Genomic DNA, 20,174 nt, shown 5'->3' on the forward strand with positions numbered 1-20,174 from the left:
ACTTTTGGTATTTATAAATTTTAATATGTACTTTTATTTATGACAAATTCTTTTTTGTGTACTTTTATGTTTTAGTTTTTGGCTTAACAAATTTTGTATTGTAATAATATATTAATATCCTTGTAATCTAGCCCTACAAAAAGGTTCATAATTGTATTTTCTGCCTCGAGAGCGCCATTTTGCAGCTTTCACGGCAACATGCGCGCTCTGTCAGCTCGAAACATCGTCGTTTTGTTACCCCGATGGCTCCACCGTCCTCACTTCCCTCCTTCTTCTCCTGCACCGCCATGCACCTCATTCCTCCCCTCGAGAACGCTTATGTGAGTTCTAATCTATGCTTTCTATTGGATATGTACTTTGATCTTCAAACTCTTCTTCTTATTCTTCAAGCGTTTTAAGCTTCAAGGTTTTTACTTTCGAACTATGTAGTAACTATTATTCTGATTAATAGTAGTAGCAGTAGTAGCAGTAGCTTTTTGCTGAAATGTATTACCATTATGGCTGCGTTGGAAAGCTTAGAAATTCGCTGAGTGGAAAAGGGTTGAGCTTTGTCAACAGAAGTTATGGTGTTACTTGATTCTGATGAGATTAACTTTGATAGAACACGAGGGAAAAGTGTTCTACAATCTATACCAAAGTATAGACTTCGAGAAGATATTATTGAGTGACTTGTATAGATTTTGTTAAATATGGAATCAGGGTGAATAGTAAATAAAAAAGTATAGGTTTTGTTTTGTATTTCATTAATCTTGTTATCCTTGGTGAACAATAAGAAATTACTAATATCTAGCTATAGTTTGTAAATGTGCAATAATTTTGCACAGAAAAAGGTAGTTCATTACCTTGAGCTACGTCTCACTTAATTTGTTCATATGACACAATTTTATCCGTGGACATCTGGTGCATAATGCAATATTCAAGAATCAGGATTGAGATATTGAGATGGCTGGTATATGAACTGAATAGATGAGGTTCATGAAATTTTATTGTGTTTCATGAAAAGTAGGACTCAATGTGAAATTTGTTACCTTAATTTTAGTAAATTTGCTCTACTTTTTTCAGTACATTTCTTACTCTTGTCAGAATTCAATCAATTCATGTATTTTGTAACATGCCAATGAACAGAACAAATAGACATCTGGAGAAAGTGTCAGGTTTTAAAGATAGGAAGGTCCTCAGGGGTAGCACTAAAGCAACTAAGAAGCAGAGAGTACCAAACAATGTTTTAGATGATAAAGATCTTTCTCACATATTGTGGTGGAAGGAGGTTTGCTTTCTCACATGTAGTTGTTTCAAACATAGCCATTACTTCTTAAACTATTTTATTATGTTGATTAAACTGTGGAATCTATTGATAAGCTCTGCATTCTCTCTTTTCTTTCTTCTTTTCCCCCCTTCAAAATGTGGCAGAGAATGGATGTGTGCAAAAAGCCTTCAACTCTTCAGTTGCTGAAAAGGCTCGAATATTCCAACCTGTTGGGCTTGGACTGTAACTTGAGAAATGGAAGGTAAGCACTTACGTAATTGAAGCCAGTGTTTTTTGCCTTTCCTTTTGTCTAGTTTCGCTACATATATGTGATGACATTTAATATACAGTGTAAGCATCCTGCCTTGATAGGTTGTGATGTAGCTGGCCTTGATAGGTTGTGATCTGTAGCTGGCCTTGATAGGTTGTGATCTGTAGCTGCTGATAATCATTCTGCTTTCAAATATGAGATCAATTAATCAAATGGGTTATGAATCTATGCCAACGACATGGTTGGACTGCTTGATATTTCCATGGATGGCATTATTATGAGAATTTTATCAAAACCCTTTTTTCTTGTTTATGTGTAGTCTCAAGGAAGGAACACTCAACTGGGAAATGTTGCAGTTCAAGTCAAGATTTCCACGAGAAGTTTTGCTTTGCAGAGTATGTTTTATTTATCTATCCTGTTTGTTGAAAGTTTGGTCCAGCATTGACAGTCCTGTACATTTGGGGTGATAGCAGCAGTCTCTGGTTCAATGGTTCTTGATAATTTTGTTGCTTTACGCTTCTTTGACGTTGGATCTTTATTCAGTTTTTTGTTTTTGGTATAAATTTATCGCCTTATTTTTCCTCAGGTTGGTGACTTTTATGAAGCACTTGGAATAGATGCTTGTATTCTTGTTGAATACGCGGGTTTAAACCCCTTCGGTGGTCTGCGATCGGATAGTATTCCTAAGGCTGGTTGCCCAGTTGTGGTATTGCCATTATTATGCTTGTGCCTATTGTGCTGTTATGTTTCTGTTAACGAATTTATTATTGACAACATGGTGTTATGTTCATCACAAGTAGCATAGCTATACATATAAGAATGTTAATGCAGAAAAATAGAAGAGAAAATGGTTCAACTTCTGTCATCTTTTGAGTATTTTGACTTTAGGTCCAGTGCATGTGCAACAGTAATTATGGTTTAGATGCCTTTCTATAATAGATGAAGCATTTGGGAAATTGTTGGGCTTTTGCTAACAGTTCTGTAGGTTTGATGAGTATTTCTATTGAATATTATTTTTATAGGTATTTTTTGAATTCTATTATAAATTCAAAAAGGAAAAAGGAAATGGGAAGCATTAAATGCCATGTGACTTCTGGTTAAACTTTTCATGGTTGCAAAACTCAATTCAGATAGCAACGTTTAAGTCTGTGCACAAATGTAGAGATTCTTTTCTCCTCCGTGGAGGAAATGTCTTTTACTAGACATACCATCACTACCATTTCTTTATGTAAACTTCTGTTACTTTTCACATTTTCCAAAACACTTCAATGGTATAAGATTTACGTGGAGGGAGAGATTGACTTCCTCGGTGGAGGGTATAAGAACTTTCCACACAAGTAAGACCTTCTTCATCATGCACACACCTCCACAAAGTGCATCCAATTTCCCTTAAATTAATTAATACAGAGTTGTGCTCAAGATAAGTATAGATATGTAACCATTCTAGTTTTTAGTGCGCAACAATGTTTCCTTTTTTTCCCTCACAAGCACATGCATATTGGATGACATTTCTCTTTGCTTTGGTCACAGAATCTTCGACAGACCTTAGATGATTTGACAAATAATGGTTTTTCAGTGGTGAGTATGGCAATTTAATGATCTCTGCATCCATGAATTTGACCACACTCCCAGGCTATGCTTATGTGCTTCTAGTAAATTATTGTATAATCTGTATGCTAGCTTATTGAATGTCTACATTTCGGTCTTAACAGTGCATTGTGGAGGAAGTTCAGGGTCCAACTCAAGCTCGATCTAGGAAAGGTCGATTCATATCTGGGTAATCACAAATTCTTTTAAAAGCTGGTGATCAGTGATCTCTCTTTTTTAGCTGATTGAGAATGCTTTATTTAGGTACTATTGGTATATACTGGAGCCAACCAGCATACTATGTATATGCATAGGTACTTAGGACTTACAAAGCATGTCATCTTGCTGACTTAATCTTAATATTGTAGACATGCTCATCCTGGAAATCCATATGTATATGGACTTGTTGGGGTTGATCATGACCTGGACTTCCCAGAACCAATGCCTGTAATAGGTATGGAAGCGTTTTATTTCATTTTTCTATTTGCAATGCCTTGAAAATCCAATGCTTAATGGATTACTTTGTTTATTATCCTGTTAGGTTTGTGCTTTATTCCTTATGTTTTGCATATGGTTACAGCATGAAGTTTTAATAACATCTTTGTATAGGAATATCACGTTCTGCAAGGGGCTATTGCATGATTTTAGTCCTTGAAACCATGAAGACATACTCTATAGAAGATGGTTTGACAGAGGAAGCAGTAGTGACAAAACTTCGTACTAGTCGATACCATCACTTATTCCTTCACGTGTCTTTAAGACAGAACTCTTCTGGTTTGTGTTTATTTATTTATTTATTTTACCCCACAATAATATTTGATTTATGTAGATAATCCCATCATGTTGGAAAACTTTCTTTATAGTTGTGACATTTGTAGTTTTATATGCATTCTCATTATTAGTTAACTTGGGTTTTAACAGGAACCTTCCGTTGGGGAGAATTTGGTGAGGGAGGGCTTTTATGGGGGGAATGCAGATCCAGACATGTTGAATGGTTTGATGGAAATGCTATATCTGAAATTTTGTCTAAGGTATGAATAAGATATATATACATACATTTTAACTCTTAAATCTCTGTGTCATTCGATATGGGTATATTATATTTATATTTTGTTATGGAACACTAGGTGAAGGAGCTTTATGATCTTGACAATGAGGTCATATTTAGGAACAAGACTGTTCATTCAGAAAACCGGCCACAATCTTTAACTCTAGGAACAGCAACACAAATTGGTCAGCCTATATATTGAAGAAAATATTGTGCCAACCGGTTATTTTCTTTCTCAATATGCTGATTCTACATTTTCAGGAGCCATACCAACTGAAGGAATACCTTCTTTGTTGAAAGTGATACTTCCACCAAATTGCACTGGGTTGCCTGTATTGTGAGTAATTTTTGTTTTTTTTTTTTAAAATAAACTTATTATGTGATATTTCTTGAGATTTTGCACATTAATTACTGACTAATAACTATCTCCTTAAAATTTGAATATTTACTGGTTTATCCTGTATTCTCGTTTGGTTCAGTATACATTATTTAGCATAATGTAGGCTGGTTGGTAATGTATACCCGCATATGGCTTTTTGCAATTTCAAAATGGTGTAAATAGTTGTACATTTGTAGTCATGAAAGAGACAAAATTTTGCAATTTTCCTATTATAAATAGCTGTAAATATAATCTGCAGCCTGTAGTGGTTGATCCTGTGCAATGTTTGGAAATTTTATGTTATATTTTTTATTGTGGTTGTCAGGTATATAAGAGATCTTCTTTTGAATCCTCCCTCGTATGAGATTGGCTCCACGATTCAAGGTGATTTATATCTCAAGTTATTTGAGATGTGTCTGTTAACATTACCATTTAATGTCAATATCATTGACAGATGATGACATTACCATTGTTTTAGTCATCATTTATCTTTTTATTTGCTTTTGCTTTATTATAGTCATCAATTATTTTATAAGCCCCTTTTGGAAAAACAGGCTATTTTGTGTTTAGTTATATACTAATTTTCTGCTAATTTTGTTGGCAGCAATATGCAAACTTATGAGCAGTGTATCATGCTCAATTCCTGAATTCACCTGTGTTTCATCAGCAAAGGTTGTATTTCCATCACTTTGGTAAAGTGTGATTAAATCTCTAATACTATTTGGTGCATGTTATCCTTTTAAATACAGCCAATAGGCTGGTTCTTCGTAATAATTCTGCCTTTACTCCTTACAAAGGCCCAGGTTTAACTTTTCCAGTGTAAGCTGAACTTCTGCAAGTATAACTTTATTAATTGTAAAACTAGGCTGGAAGAAGGTGCTTGCTTTACTTATGTAAGCAGGTTATGGTTACCTGAAGCACCAAAAAGTATGAGTTTGGGTGTTCTCCCCTCCAGTTCATCTAAATTCTATGTGCCATAGCTCAAGAATTTCCTATTCTCAACATTTGCATCACATTTTGTGTCTCTGTAAAGATATCATCTTTCTACTGAGGAAAACACAATAGCTACATTTTGATCAGCCATGTAATGGACAACCTTTGGTATCTAATTGGAATAATCTTCCACTCTACAATATACCCATTGTCTCCATGGGGAATATCAGGTCCTGGAGCTAGGTTTGTTTCTTTTCTTGTCGATAGAAAGATGAAGTTTTAAGGGGAAATAATCTCTTTGTAATAGAAAAATAGCAATGCTTTTATTTGCATTATTGCTTGTGTGCACAAAGCAGTGAAACTAGATTTGAATTTCAATCCCTAAATGCTGATTCTGGTTTCAAGAGTTCTCCTTTACGCCTCTGCTTTCGGACACAAACCATTCAAGCTCTCAAATTTATTAAACCACCCCCCTCCCCCCCCGGCCTGTTTCTTTTTTTCTTTTTTTCCTTTTCTGTCAATAATTTTTTGCTATTTCCTTTTGCAATATCTTTTTGTTCTGATTCCTAACGGTTTTTGTGCAGCTGGTAAAACTACTTGAATTGCGGGAGACCAACCATATTGAATTTTGTAGAATCAAGAATATTCTTGACGAAATTTTGCAGATGCACAGAGCCTCTGAACTTAATGAAATATTGAGACTTTTAATTGATCCCACGTGGGTGGCAACTGGTTTAAAATTGGACTTTGAGACCTTGGTTAGTCTGAGCAAGTCCTTTTCATTTTCCCCTCCTTAATTAATATGTCCTAAAGTAGGGATACTTATTTCCAACCTTGTATTTAGGACAGACAAATTGAAAAACACATAATGGGCTGTTTATACCTTATTTGAATTGTTTAATATAAATATCATGACATTCGGCTGATTTGTTTTTCTCTTCTCATTGTTGTTTAAGCAATGAAAGAGATTAATTCTAATATGATGAATATATTTCTTAAATTCCATTTCCCTTTTCTGTTGGTTAATTTATCTGTGTTCAATTGCATTGGCTCATAATCCATCATAATGTTTTCTGTTTTTCAGGTTGATGGATGTGAATTAGCATCGGGTAAGATTTGTGAAATAATTTTTCTGGATGGTGAGAGTGATCAGAAATTCAGTTCATTTCGTGGCTTTCCAAATGAATTCTTTGAGGATATGGAGTCTTCGTGGAAAGGTCGAGTAAAAAGAATCCATATTGATGATGTATTTACTGAAGTGGAAAGAGCAGCTGAGGCCTTATATTTAGCAGTACGTCACTTTAACTTAACATTGTTCCCTTTTTGTTGAAAATATAAATCAGTGGATGTAAGCCCTTGCTAACTGATTGTGAGTTCTTTGTTAAAAAGTTCCTTAAATATATGTGAAAATTATGGTTCATTCCACTGTAGATCTTCTTTCCAAATTTCATCCCTTTGCTCAGGCCATCTACAACAGCAAGCTGGTTGCCATCCCACATCAGTGCATAATTGGCTGGGTGCACCAGTTTTTACAACAGTTCTTGAAATTACTCTCTGTATGATAGGCCAATGTACTATATTGGTAGATGTACACTCTCAAGTGGTATCATCATAGCTAACTTTCTGATGTGATATTATTCTCAAGTGCTTTTGATGGTTTTGGTTATAGATTTTAAATAATTCATGTACCTCTTGATAATAGTATGAATATTTATGAAGATTGATTCTTGACAGATTCTGAGTTTCATGAAAAATTACGTATCTGTAGCTGTTACCAACTGTTATCAAACGAGTAATTAAGAAAGAACAAGTAACTGAATATGCCTTTGATTCAAATTTCTTAGTGAAGCCTAAGCCTTGTATATTTCTGGATGTTCAATAGGTAGAAATGTCTGAAAATAACATAGGAAGATAAAAACTCCTGGCCATAGAGGACCCTTCAGCATCTAAAATGCCTGGTTCTCATGTCTCTTTCTGTATTTGTTCACACATCAGGCCCAAGGGCTTAGTGAGATGTGTGAGAGAAATATAAAGGAACTTATTTTGGTGATCAAATGAAAACAAAAAGGAACTTATTTTAGTTGTTGCATTACTCCAGTGGTACCTTGTACATCATTTTATGTTTATTGTTTTTAAATTTCTGTATGCACAGTATATTTGGAGATATCTGTTCAGTGTGCTTGTTTTATTTGTGGTTTGAATATTCTTGCAGGTTACTGAAGATTTTGGTCCTATTGTTTCTAGAATAAAAGCTATGTCAGCTTCACTTGGAGGCCCTAAGGGAGAAATATTATATGCTCGTGAGCATGAAGCAATTTGGTTTAAGGGCAAACGCTTCACTCCAACTGTTTGGGCTGGTAGCCCTGGGGAGGAACAAATCAAACAGCTTAAACCTGCTTTTGATTCTAAGGGTAAAAGGGTAGGTGATGAATGGTATACCACAATGAAGGTGGAAGATGCCTTAACAAGGTGTGCTTTCATAGTTACCTTGCTATCAGTTTGCTATTGTCTTTTCATAAAATCTCAAATAATCTCCATACTTATCTTTATGATGGTAAATTTGTTTCAGGTATCATGAAGCAAGTTCCAAAGCCAAAGCAAGAGTTCTGGAAGTTTTAAGGGAACTTTCTACAGAGTTACAATCAAATATAAACATCATTGTCTTTTCTTCCATGTTGCTTGTCATAGCGAAAGCATTATTTTCTCATGTGAGGTTTGTGAACAATTTTGATTGCTTCTGCTGTATTATGAGGATGACATTATGTGGTACTTGTCATAGCCACTGATTCCATTTTAGAAGTTGATATGGCTCTTTGTTGGATACTAAGCTATCATCATCAATTTGATTGGAAATGTTCTTATTTCTTATACGTATTATCCTTGGTTGAAATATGGTATATGACTGCATTCAAATTGTTTTTGAAATTAATAATATGGAAGTGTAAATCTTAAAGCTGGTTTTGCAATATTTGTTTGCTCAAGCATTTATCTGGGAATAGGAAGGCAGTATGAATTATGAAAAACAGTACCAGATCACTTTAAGTTTTTTGTCTATTACTTAAATTGATGAAATTATACCAGATTATTGATCCACTTTGGTCATATAACATTTGATGGAAAATTTTGCAAATAAATTTGATTCAAAAGCTGCTGTCAACAATTTTAAATTCAATGCAATTATGTAACAGCATTCTATTGTGTTCTGAAATTGGTTGTAAACTGTCATATTTTAATACTATCTTACTGAAGTCACAAGCATTCTCTTTGCAGTTGAGCGGTTTATACCCTAAATTTCTCTCATTGTTATCTTGCAGTGAAGGGAGAAGAAGGAAATGGACATTTCCAACACTAGCAGTGTCCCATAGTTTTAAGGTAATGTATAACAACTTCGGGTTCTCCTTCATGATGTAAGATTTGCTATTACTATTGTTCTGCTATTGGTGCCTCCCTGTTTTCACCAAAACCTTTAAAACCTGCTCCAATGTAGGATGCCACCAGTTCTTACCAAAACTGGCAATAAGGTTGTCTGAGATGAAAAAAACCACCGTAATATGCAAAATATGATGGCATGCTGTTTGTGAACTAGCTCAGCACATAATGTATATATTACAAGAAAGAGCAGTGAACCCCAGTGAATCTGTAACAAGTCATTTGTATTAATCTTAAGTCCTAAAGGCTTAACCTCATGAAGGTCTTTAGATTTCCAATGGACTTGTTAACATTGAATCTTTGATAGCTGTCATCTTGTTTATCGTTGAATGACTTGTCGCAGTGTGGTGACTATTATGTTACTTTCTTTGTGCAGGATGTGAAACCATTGGAGGGATACGAAGGGATGAAGATAGTTGGTTTAGTACCTTACTGGTTGAACATAGCACAAGGAAGTGCCGTGCAGAATACCGTTGATATGAAATCATTGTTTCTGTTGACAGGACCAAATGGGGGTGGTAAATCAAGTATTCTTCGCTCAGTTTGTGCTGCTGCATTACTTGGGATATGTGGTCTTATGGTTCCAGCTGAATCAGCCCTGATTCCTTATTTTGATTCTATCATGCTTCATATGAAATCTTATGATAGCCCAGCTGATGAAAAAAGTTCATTCCAGGTTTGTTAGTAGTCTGTAGTATTCAATGATCTCTTTCTTAGTATCTAGATTAAAAAATTCACAAGTGTCTTAAAAATTTCATTCGTCATGTATTGGTTGTCTCAGGTAGAAATGTCAGAGCTTCGAACAATCATCACCGGAACTACTAAAAGAAGCCTTGTGCTTATTGACGAAATTTGCCGAGGAACAGAAATTGCAAAAGGCACTTGTATTGCAGGCAGCGTCATTGAATCTCTTGATCAAATTGGTTGTCTGGGTATTGTATCTACTCACTTGCATGGAATACTTAATCTGCCACTCAACCTCAAGGATACTGTCCAAAAAGCGATGGGGACGGTATGCATTGATGGACAAACAAAGCCAACGTGGAAGCTGACAGATGGAATATGCAAAGAAAGTCTTGCATTTGAAACGGCCAAGAGGGAAGGGATTCCTGAGATTATTATTCAAAGAGCACAAGATCTTTATCTGTCAGTTTATGCAAAGGACCGACTTTCTGGAGAGAATTTCCCAAAGCTGGAACAATATTCTTCTTCCATGAAAAATAATAATTTTGATCAAGAACAATTTGATTCAAGACGAAATTCTCCTGAGGAAATATCGATAGCTAATCAAGTGGAAGTTTTACAGCAGGAGGTTGAGAATGCTGTCACTGTAATATGCCAGGAGAAGATGATGGAGCTCCGAAGAAAGAAGATCTCATCAGAGTTGATGGAGATAAAATGTGTCCTAATTAATGCAAGAGAGAAACCACCTCCATCGACAGTAGGTTCTTCGAGTGTCTATGTGATGTTCAGACCAGATAACAAAATCTATGTAGGACAGGTACAATCCTCTCACTCTTTTCCCTAATTTTGTAGATTTATTTTTCTTTTTTTCCCCTTCTTTGAAAATAATAGCAACCTAATATGACATACCACTATGTAGTACCTGAAAAAGAGAAAAAAAATAAGAGAAGAGGNNNATGTAAACAAGTTCTTCAGCTCGGATAGTCGTAGTCTATTAGACACTATAAACATTAGTACCAAAGATCTATATCATTTTTTTTTTCTCCAAAGATAGTAATTTATTGCATTACGAAAAAACCTTCAAATACAATTGTCCATGTGTCCAAGGATCTATATCATTGTCAGAAGGTTGTTCAAATTTTTAATCTTTTTTATCCAAAATCACAAAACAAATAAACCTTGTATAATTTATAGAAAATAGTATTAGTAATACTGAAATCATTTGTATTCTATCTTCATTTCATTCTGTCCCCTTTTATTATGAAAATTTACCAATCTAATTGACTGGCTTTCATCTCTTATTTGCTTAACTGGGGATATAGACGGATGATCTTGAGGGCCGAGTTTCCACGCATCGATCAAAAGAAGGAATGCAGAATGCATTGTTCCTTTATTTTCTTGTCCAAGGAAAGAGCTTGGCATGCCAGTTTGAAACTCTACTCATCAACCAGCTTCCTAGTCATGGCTTTCAGGTAGCCAATGTGGCCGATGGCAAGCATCGGAATTTTGGCACATCCAACCTTTACATAGAATGTGCTACCAGTTCTTGATAAAGGACAAAATTCAAAAATCCCCACTGCTGAGTTTTTGTTAGAGGTGGGAAACTATAATGATGTGTATATTATGTAAGGGGATTTAATTTGGTATTTATTGTTATTGTTAGACTCTTACACTATCATCTATTTATCTGTTGTCACATGATTAAAGAAATTTGACAAGAATCACTTCCTGCTGTCAAACTCTTCATGTGACAACAAATAATTGAATGATAGGGTAGAAGAGTTTTACATTAACGGCAGATCCAAATTTAACATAGTGAGGTTTATATCAAGTGAATGAAATTTAATTTAGGATGGGATGGCTGTAGCGTTTTTGTTAGATTTGGTTGCTGCTGCAGCATTGAGTCCATAGTTGCAAGTGGGTGGAAATTTGTGATATAACCTTTGTTTTGTACAGCACTTTGTTGATTAGTAATTTATCTGGGCAATATGAAATATATTCTGTAATCTGTCATCGAATCTGTTTCTTTAAAATTATATCTCCAACCTACACTCTTCAAGTGCTGAACTATGGTTGTTTTGTGTTTGTGTCATATATAAATATAATGAAGGAAGGGGCTTCAAATTTAGCTCGTTTTGCCTAAAAATTTTGGACTATCGAATTAGGTATGTATGTTGCCAAATATATATAAAAATAATATTTGATATAGAAACACATTTCGGAGTTGAAGGAATAAATATTTTAGTGTATATTTTAGTGTTGTTTATGTTGTTTATTTGTTAGAATGGACTTGATAATTTTCTAGTTTTCATGTTATAATTGTGTTAGTTTTTAATGTTAGTATATATTTAATTTTATTATTATCATTATTATTATTATTATTATTATTGTAAACAAAAATATTATGTGCATATCAAAATTAATTACTAAAATTAGTCATTATGTATTGTGTATAAATGTATAGTTTAACTTATTTTTATTAAAATACAGGGGAATAATGCTTTTTCTGAACAACCTAAACAATAGGTTAAAAAGGAGAGTTAATTTTAATTTTAAAAATCAAATTTTGAATTAATTAAATTTAATCATAATTTTAAATATTTTTTTTATTTTGGCCGCAACCGCTCTCGCAATCCTGTGCCGCCGCTGCTGTATTGTGACTCTGGTTTCTCCTGCAGGCGTTGTCTCGTTATTTGTTTTTTATAAATAAGTTAGATGTTCATTTTATTATGTATGTGGATGGTTCTTTTCACTAAGATGTGTATATTTATTTGGGTTATATCATTTGGGTGAACGGAGCAAAGTGGCACGTGATGGAAGTGACGAAGACACGACGCAACAGCGTAGAAGTCAGGGCAGAGGTGCAGCGTTGGAACAGTGGTGAAACAAGGCCTCTGCCTCGACGATGGTGCGACATCACAGAGGGGAGAAGAAGGCGAGCAGTAGCAGCGTTGCTTGCAAGAAGAACAGGAGCGGCACGACGCATGGGAGAAGAAGGTGCAGTAGTAGCGTTGAGAGTAGGGGGCGTGATGTAAAGAAGAAGAAGGTGCAGTAGCGGCGTCGGTTGTAGGGAGCACAGGGACAGTGCGACGTATGGGAGAAGAAGGTGCAGCGGCAGTGCGGCGCGTTGCTTCTTCAGACGGTGGCGACGGCGGTGAAGTGCGTTGGTGACGGCTCGACAGGGAAAGGGGAGTGAAAGGTGGAAGGTGAGAGGCTAGAGATGTAGTGGATAAATGGGATGAAATGTTTTTTATTTCATTGGGTCTGGAGTGCAGTCTATTATTGTTCACGTTATTTGCACTTCATTGTCTACTTAACAAAATTTTTTTATTATGTATTTTATATTTTAATATATATTTTATATGAGTATGATTTGGTAGATGTATTTTGACGTCCATATAAGGTAGTTGTTTCAAAATTGTGATAACCCTTATAAATATATCAAAGTTGTTTGTATGGATCTTCTGGTTGGGTTGTCTCGGCCTCAACAATCCTCTGCCTTGAACCTTTCCGCCATGGATCATAGCCATCTGCACTCCTTCGTCGATCTGCTCCCTCATCTCTGCCAATGTGGTTGCTCCTCTCCATGGTTCGCCCCTGCGCCGCATTGGGTTGATGCTTCTCTGCCCGTTCAGCTTGATGCATGTCTCGTGTATCCATTCCTCCCCTCAGAGGTATGTCCCGTTCTTTATGTATTCTTTGCTGATTGGTAGGGAACGAATGCCCAACCTGTTGAATTTGCGGCAATTGATTATGGTGAGAGATTGCGAATGTGGCTTCTGTTCTAATTGAATTTCTAACTGGATTAGGCATATTGTAAGTCCACTGGCTCGTGAGAACATTCCCCAATGCCATCGCTGCCAATTGGTGGGCTACTATGTTGCCTTCCCTTGGAGTCCAGGTAGCTCCTACAGTTGGCGCCTCTTCAAGCAATTGCAGAATGTCTCTGAGAATTGCGTCTGCCTCCACTATTGGCGTTCTCGCCTTGACAACTTGGACCAGTTGTAAGCAATCTGTTTCAATTATACAATTTTCTATTTGTAAATTCTTTATTAGTATTAGAGCTTCTCTGTATGCCTGAGCTTCTGCTGCTGTTGCTGAAGTTGTGGTAAATTTTGTTGTTGTCCCAGTAATGAACTTGCCCTGCCAATTCCTAATGACGACGCCTGAAGCTGCCTTACCTGTATCTTTCTGGAACGCTGCATCAGTATTGACCTTCAACCTGTCTTGTGGTGGGGGTCTCCAGGTAACTCTCTTCTTATCCCCAATCCTGCCTTTGCTTGAATTATGTTGTGTGCTACTGCCGCTTGTTGTGTTGTGGTATTCTGCTGCTAGTTGTTCTGCATTGATTATTGCCTGTTTTGGATTGATTGTTGCTTGCTGGAATATGTATTGGTTTCTTGTCTTCCAAATGTACCAACACACACACCCCAGCTTACATAGTATCCTTTCCTGGTCCTTCCCTGTCTCCCTTCTTATTTTCTGTACTGTATCCCATATCCATCTTCCAAACGATGCCACATTATAGGCTGTAGGTGTTATTTGAATACTTGATCCAAACCAAACCGCCCTCGTCCACGGACATAAGAGTAAGGCATGTTCGACAGTTTCATTCTCATCCTGGCAAATGCTACATGAAGGCTTAACTGCACATCTGCGCTTGTACAAATTGCTATTTACTGGTAGAATACCTTCCACTGCTTTCCATAGGAACATTCTGATCTTTTGTGGCACTGGTAGTCTCCATATAGTCCCCCAAATCTCCCTGTGATTCTGACTTGATGAAGCTTCATTTAATTTTTCCTCTTCTTTTGCATCTTTCTCCTCTTTCGCAGCCCGGTAACCTGATTTCACTGTGTAATGTCCTTCGGCTGTGTATGGCCAGATCAGATTATCCTTTTTGTTAATCAGGCTTATAGGTGTTCTTGTGATAGATTCTGCTATGTTCCCCGGAAATATTTCTCTGATTCTGTTTTCATTCCAGCCCTCTCCATGCTTTATAAGGTCACTCACTTTTCTGACTTGTTCTTCTCCATATCTCCTCAATTTCCCAATTCCTGCCACCCAATTATCCTCCCATATATCTATTTCCATTCCACTCCCTATGCTCCATCTTCCTTTCTTCCTAATAAAATCCCTTCCCTCCAACAAGCTTTTCCATATCCATGACGCATTTCTTCCTTCTTTCGCTTCCCATAAGCTACAATTAGGGTAATAAATTGCTTTTAGCGTCTTTGCCCAAATAGCTTCCCCCTCTTTTAGCAGCCTCCAAGTCTGTTTCGCTAGATGCGCAATGTTTTGACACTCCAAATCCTTGAACCCTAAGCCTCCGTTTGTTTTACTCCTAGTCAACTTTTTCCAGCTTTTCCAATGGATACTTTTTTCCCTCCCATTGTTTGCCCACCAGAATCTCGCTATTGCAGCCTCGATTTCTCTGCAGAATGATTTTGGGAATTTGATGATGTTCATAGCAAAAGCCGGGATCGCTTGAATTACTGCTTTTATCAAAATCTCCTTTCCAGCTTGGTTTAGCAGCTTCTCTTTCCATCCTTGCATTTTGTCAAGTATTTTCTCCTTTATCCACTCCAACGCCCTATTTTTGGATCTTCCCCATCTTGCAGGCAGCCCTAAATATCTTCCTGGATCATCCCATGACGCCATTCCAGTTATCTCTTCTATGTTCACCCTCTTTTGTATAGATACTTGGCTTCCAAAGATTAGCCCGGATTTTTCAATGTTGATTCTTTGTCCTGATGCCTCCGTGTATTTGTTTAAAATCTGGATTAGTTGAAATATCTCCTCCTCTTCCGCACCTGCAAAAATTATGCAATCGTCAGCAAATAACAAATGAGTGATGACCGGTGCAGATTGAGCTAATCTTATTCCAGAAATCAGCCTATCCCTTCTCGCCTTTTCCATCAGAATAGTGAAGCTTTCAGCTGCCAAAATGAAGAGGTATGGTGATAATGGGTCTCCCTGCCTAAGTCCTCTTTGTGGGGTAATTCTACTGGATAGCTTCCCATTTATTTTAAATCTGTAAGTGACGCTTTTAACACAGCTCATAACCAGCCTCACCCATTCATTACTAAATCCAAGTTCTTCCATGACCCTTTGCATAAAATTCCACTCCAATCTATCATAGGCTTTATTCATGTCCAATTTTATCGCTAGGTCCTGACTTCCAGCGTTTCCTTTTTTATTTAGCATATGAAAAGCTTCTTGCACTATAATTATATTGTCTTGTATGAGTCTTCCTTTGACAAATGCACTCTGAACTGGAGATATGATTTGATCTAACACTTTCCTTAGCCTTCCCACCAGGACCTTAGTTACTATTTTATATGCAAAGTTGCAGCAACTTATTGGTCTGAGCTGATTTAGGCTTTCAGGTTGGCTAACCTTGGGCACCAAAACAACAGTAGTTTCCCCTAGATCCCCTGGTATACATCCTTCTTCAAAAATTTGCTTCACTACTCCACAGACTTCTTTGCTTAAGATCTCCCAGTGTTGTTGGAAGAAAAGCCCATTTAAACCATCTGGCCCTGGAGCTTTCAGTCCTCCCATACTGAAAACAGCCTCCCTTATTTCCTCATCTTTAATTTTTGCCATTAGCTCCTCATTCATCTCTCTAGTAACTCTTTTTGGTATGTCTTTTACACACTCTTCCAAGTTTCTGTCCCCTTCGGAGGTGAATAATTTAGTGTAGTACCTTTCCACCAACCTCATTATGCTTGCCTCTCCTTGTATCCACTGGCCTGTTTCATCTTTCACTTTGTCAATTCTGTTCCTAATTCTTCTCTGAATGGTTGTTGCATGAAAGAATGATGTGTTTTTTTCCCCCCATTTTAGCCATTTCAGCCTTGATCTTTGCCCCCAATATTTCTCCTCTTGTTTCCATAGTTCTGATATTTGGTTCTTCAATTCCCTCTCTCTTCTTTGGTCTCTTTCTGACATATCGCTCTCTTGGATGTGATGTAATTCTGCTTTCTTTCTTTCTAGTTCTTTATCTGCTCTCTTAAACTTTCGTTTGCTCCATTCCATCAGCTCCCTTATGCATCTGTTTCTCTTTCTAATGAATTTGCCCCAACAATTCCTATTTCCCTCATCTTGTTGCCAACCCTTCTTGATCACCTCTTTGCACTCCTCATGTTCAGCCCAAAATGCCTCAAACTTGAATTCTCTTTTTATCCTCCCTCTCGGTTGTAAATCCAATATGAGCGCACAATGATCCGAGCTTATGGCCGGAGCTGCTTTTAGGCTAACGTTCTGGTAAATCTGCAACCAATTCCAATTCACTAACACCCTATCTAATCTTTCCCTGGTTATGAAATTGTTTCTAGGATTGCTGAACCATGTGTATTTACTTCCCTTAAGGTCAACATCCATCAAACCATTATCATCTACAAACCTTCTAAACGTTTCTAAGCAGATTTTTTGTTGTGGAAGAATACCTACCTTTTATTCTTGATTTAGAATGTCATTGAAGTCTCCCAAATAAGCTTGAGGTTCCTCCTTGCTTATGTTACTTACCGTGAGCTCCTGCCATAGTTTCCTTCGCTTCTTAAAAACAGGATTTCCATACACAAAAATGCCCTGCCATTTCAAATCATTATTAATGTTAATATTGGCTTTAATATAGTTGTCACACCATTCATAAACATTAACATTCACATTAGATTTCCATAGAAGACATAGTCCACCGGACAGGCCCCGGGGTTCTACGCAAAACATATTATCAAACTTCAGCTTTCTATTAATCCTATTCATTCTGTCTCTACTTGCCCTAGTTTCCATTAGATATACTATAAGCGGCTTTACTTTTTTACATAAATTGTATAGCTCAGAAATTGTCGGGGCAGCCGCTATTCCCCGACAATTCCAACTTATAATACTCATGGCTGAGGCTGGGGCATGTTAAGGCCCGCCTCCTCAGCCTTCTGTCCTTCTTTGAGCGTTTCAGGGTCTTGTGTTGCTGGTTGACACTTCCATGAATCCCGAGCCGTGTTGCTGCTCCTCAGTTTCTTGGCTTCCTTGTCCTCGCACTCCTCCCTCCCTTCTGTGTACGTTAGCAAAGGCACTTGTGATAGTTCTCTCTTCCTTTTCAAGTTCAGTTTTATTTCCAGCTTCCTTGCAAGCTGTGTTTCCCAATCTCCCTGAGCTTCCATTCCTTCTTCTTGATCTTCATCACTTGCTAGTTCAACGTAGTAGTCATTCCCCCCTGAGTGAGCCTGCTGATTCTCATACTTATGATCCCTCCTCTGTGTTTTCTTTAACTGTTTCTTTTGTTTGTCATCTTTCCTGTCACCCTTCAGTAAGGCTAGATTATCATTGCCTCCTAATCTGTCTTCACAGATTTGTTTGCCCTTGTGTCTTGCTAACATCAGCCTTTTTAATTCCTGGCCTATGGTCTCCTTTCTTACTTCATTTTCCAGGCCCAACCTCCCCTTCGCAATGCTGTAGCTGTTTACTTCCCCCTCCTCTATTATATGTTGTTTCAGCCCATTTGTTTCCCCATATTCTCCATGTAACATGTTTGCCTCTGTATTTGCCCCATTTTCCTTTGTTGGGCCCTTTCTTCCCAACCTCTTTGCGCCAATCATTTCCTCTTCCTCTTGGGCCTTATTGCTATTGGCCCAATCATCTTTCCTCTCCCTTATCTCCTCAATGAGTCTTTTAAATTTATAGGCAGCTTCTAGGACATTCTGCCTATTCCTAATTCCCTGAAAATCAGGGATTTGTTGTACTTTCTGTACCTGCTCTTCTGCCTCAGCCATCTCTTCCTCTCTCTCAGCTTGGTTTTCCCGGACGCTTTCTTCCCTGATTTTCTGCTGAAACGCCTGTTCCTCCCTTATCCTGCTCTCCTCCGATTTCTGTTTCTCCCCACTCTCCTTTTCCTGGTTTTGTTGCTCACGCGCCAACCTCTCTCCCTCCTCATTCCAACTTTGTTGTTTTGAGCTCCCTCCCCCCGCCGTTGATCTTGATTGTCCATTTCCTGTTCCTAGGCCTGGTGCATACCTCTTCTTGGTAGGATCCCAACTTGCCATTGCTGTTGGGTTCTTGCAAGTCCTCTTTTCATGTCCTAAGATTCCACAATTAAAACAGTAGCTATCCGGTAGCCTTTCGTACCTGAAGAAGACCCACAGAGGGGGCAGGTCCTCCCTGTCTAACCAGAAACCTGTTGGTAGCGCCTTGGTGATGTTGATGCTGACCCTTATCCTCAGGTATGATCTCCTCAGAATTCCATCCATCTTTGGGTCTTCCGCCTCGGCTAGAACTCCCAACATGTCTCCTATTCGCACTCCTATTTCTCTATCCATGAGGTCAAGCGGGATGCCATGTATTTGGATCCAAAATTCCATGAAGTCATGATCTACCTCGAACACTGATTCACCCTCCCTCCATAGTCTCAGGTTCACCATATTTCCTCTTACATTCCATGGCCCATTTTGCATTATCTGTAGCCCTTTCTTTCTGTCCTTAAAGCTGAATAGCATCTTCTTCGAACCAATATCACTTACTGCCACTCCCTGTGGGTTTCCCCACATTCCCAGTAAGGCATTCTTGCATGTATTGAAGCTTATTTCTTTATCACTTATTACCTTGCCTACTACATTTAAGCACTCTTTCTTGTATCCCAGCTCTCCTGGTTTATTCAGCTTGATAACTTTTCCTTCTATGCTGCTCATGTTGTACGTTGCTCAGTATTTGTTGTGTTTTGCAGGTCTTATAGCTGTTTATAATATGGGTGTGGTGAGAGATATGTTGTGGGTTGGGTTGGGTTGGGTCGGGTGAATAATAGTTATTCTTACCAATAGGGTTTGGGTAGAGAGGGATATTTAACTCATATAAAGATAGGATATGATTTTATAAAAATAAGATAGAATAAAATTTGAATGTAGCTGAAACCCTAACCATTCTTCCATCCGAATCCTATCCATTGACACTGTTGCTTTCAAAACCATCATCTACTACTCCACCCAGCCACCCCATCCCATGTCATTCCATACCCACCTCGTTTACCTCACCGTCCCTTCTCCTTCAATCTGTTTTTCTTTTTCCTACGGTTCAAGAGTTTTATACGCATCTGCTTATACACTCCAACATTTTTGGTGTCCATTTAAAATTACCTAAAAATATAATGTCTCCAGATAAACTACCTATTACGAAAGAGGAAAAAACCCTGCTAAGTCTCCTTAAGTATTCCAGTACGTTATCAAAGGACTTTTTTTTTAAATAAACATTTTAAATGTTTATTTACAGGCATAATTAATTTGGACATAATTTAAAATAGTTATTTAAAAAAAATCTCCGTTATAAAAAAAATTATTATATACATATTAAAAATTAATCATTAAATTATTTATTATATATTTGTATATAAATTCAATTCACATATTTTTTAATTCATTTTTAAGAACAAAAATTACACATTTAAACAAAATAAAAGTCAAAATTATCCACATACAATATTTTTAAAATAGTTATATTTCAGTCCTGTAATCAATTTATATAAACCTTTACAAGTACATAAACTACTGCAGAGGCAAAGATTTATGTAAAAAAGTGACCAAGTCATAAATTACTAAAGGTAAGTAGC

At 37.2% G+C, this 20,174-nt stretch overlaps 2 protein-coding genes across 3 annotated transcripts; one reads left to right on the plus strand and one right to left on the minus strand.

Annotated features, from left to right (window-relative positions):
* On the plus strand, positions 155-11,705 carry LOC107618496 (DNA mismatch repair protein MSH1, mitochondrial). Of its 2 annotated transcripts, none has more exons than XM_016320593.2 (22): positions 155-320; positions 1,126-1,267; positions 1,411-1,508; positions 1,837-1,912; positions 2,104-2,223; positions 3,048-3,095; positions 3,230-3,294; positions 3,473-3,558; positions 3,714-3,878; positions 4,026-4,135; positions 4,232-4,337; positions 4,414-4,489; positions 4,857-4,915; positions 5,136-5,203; positions 6,049-6,222; positions 6,549-6,755; positions 7,677-7,933; positions 8,034-8,177; positions 8,779-8,836; positions 9,270-9,569; positions 9,675-10,394; positions 10,900-11,705. In XM_016320593.2, the coding sequence occupies exons 1-22, from the start codon at positions 199-201 to the stop codon at positions 11,125-11,127; spliced, it is 3,429 nt and encodes a 1,142-aa protein (XP_016176079.1). In that variant the 5' UTR covers positions 155-198; the 3' UTR covers positions 11,128-11,705. The 2 variants fall into 2 exon arrangements, with proteins under 2 accessions (XP_016176079.1, XP_020968328.1); XM_021112669.1 differs by having other exon boundaries at positions 182-320; positions 1,126-1,283; positions 10,900-11,209.
* LOC107615941 lies at positions 12,184-17,344 on the minus strand. The gene is made up of 4 exons (XM_016317952.1): positions 17,108-17,344; positions 13,084-16,852; positions 12,388-12,791; positions 12,184-12,249 (listed from the first exon to the last, which is right to left on the minus strand). The coding sequence occupies exons 1-4, from the start codon at positions 17,342-17,344 to the stop codon at positions 12,184-12,186; spliced, it is 4,476 nt and encodes a 1,491-aa protein (XP_016173438.1).

The sequence above is a fragment of the Arachis ipaensis genome, chromosome B09 (genome assembly GCF_000816755.2).
Source record: "Arachis ipaensis cultivar K30076 chromosome B09, Araip1.1, whole genome shotgun sequence".
Taxonomy (NCBI): domain Eukaryota; kingdom Viridiplantae; phylum Streptophyta; class Magnoliopsida; order Fabales; family Fabaceae; genus Arachis; species Arachis ipaensis.

What these genes read in the sequence shown, in the direction of transcription:
- LOC107615941 (XM_016317952.1), bottom strand. Translation starts at nt 17,344, where the DNA reads ATGAATAGGATTAATAGAAAGCTGAAGTTTGATAATATGTTTTGCGTA. An exon ending in CTATGATCCATGGCGGAAAG is followed by an intron (nt 12,792 to 13,083) that starts GTTCAAGGCAGA and finishes CTACATCTCTAG; the next exon opens with CCTCTCACCTTCCACCTTTC. An exon ending in GTCTTCGTCACTTCCATCAC is followed by an intron (nt 12,250 to 12,387) that starts GTGCCACTTTGC and finishes CAACGCCTGCAG; the next exon opens with GAGAAACCAGAGTCACAATA.
- LOC107618496 (XM_016320593.2), top strand. Translation starts at nt 199, where the DNA reads ATGCGCGCTCTGTCAGCTCGAAACATCGTCGTTTTGTTACCCCGATGG. An exon ending in AGGCTGGTTGCCCAGTTGTG is followed by an intron (nt 2,224 to 3,047) that starts GTATTGCCATTA and finishes CTTTGGTCACAG; the next exon opens with AATCTTCGACAGACCTTAGA. An exon ending in CAAATAATGGTTTTTCAGTG is followed by an intron (nt 3,096 to 3,229) that starts GTGAGTATGGCA and finishes CGGTCTTAACAG; the next exon opens with TGCATTGTGGAGGAAGTTCA.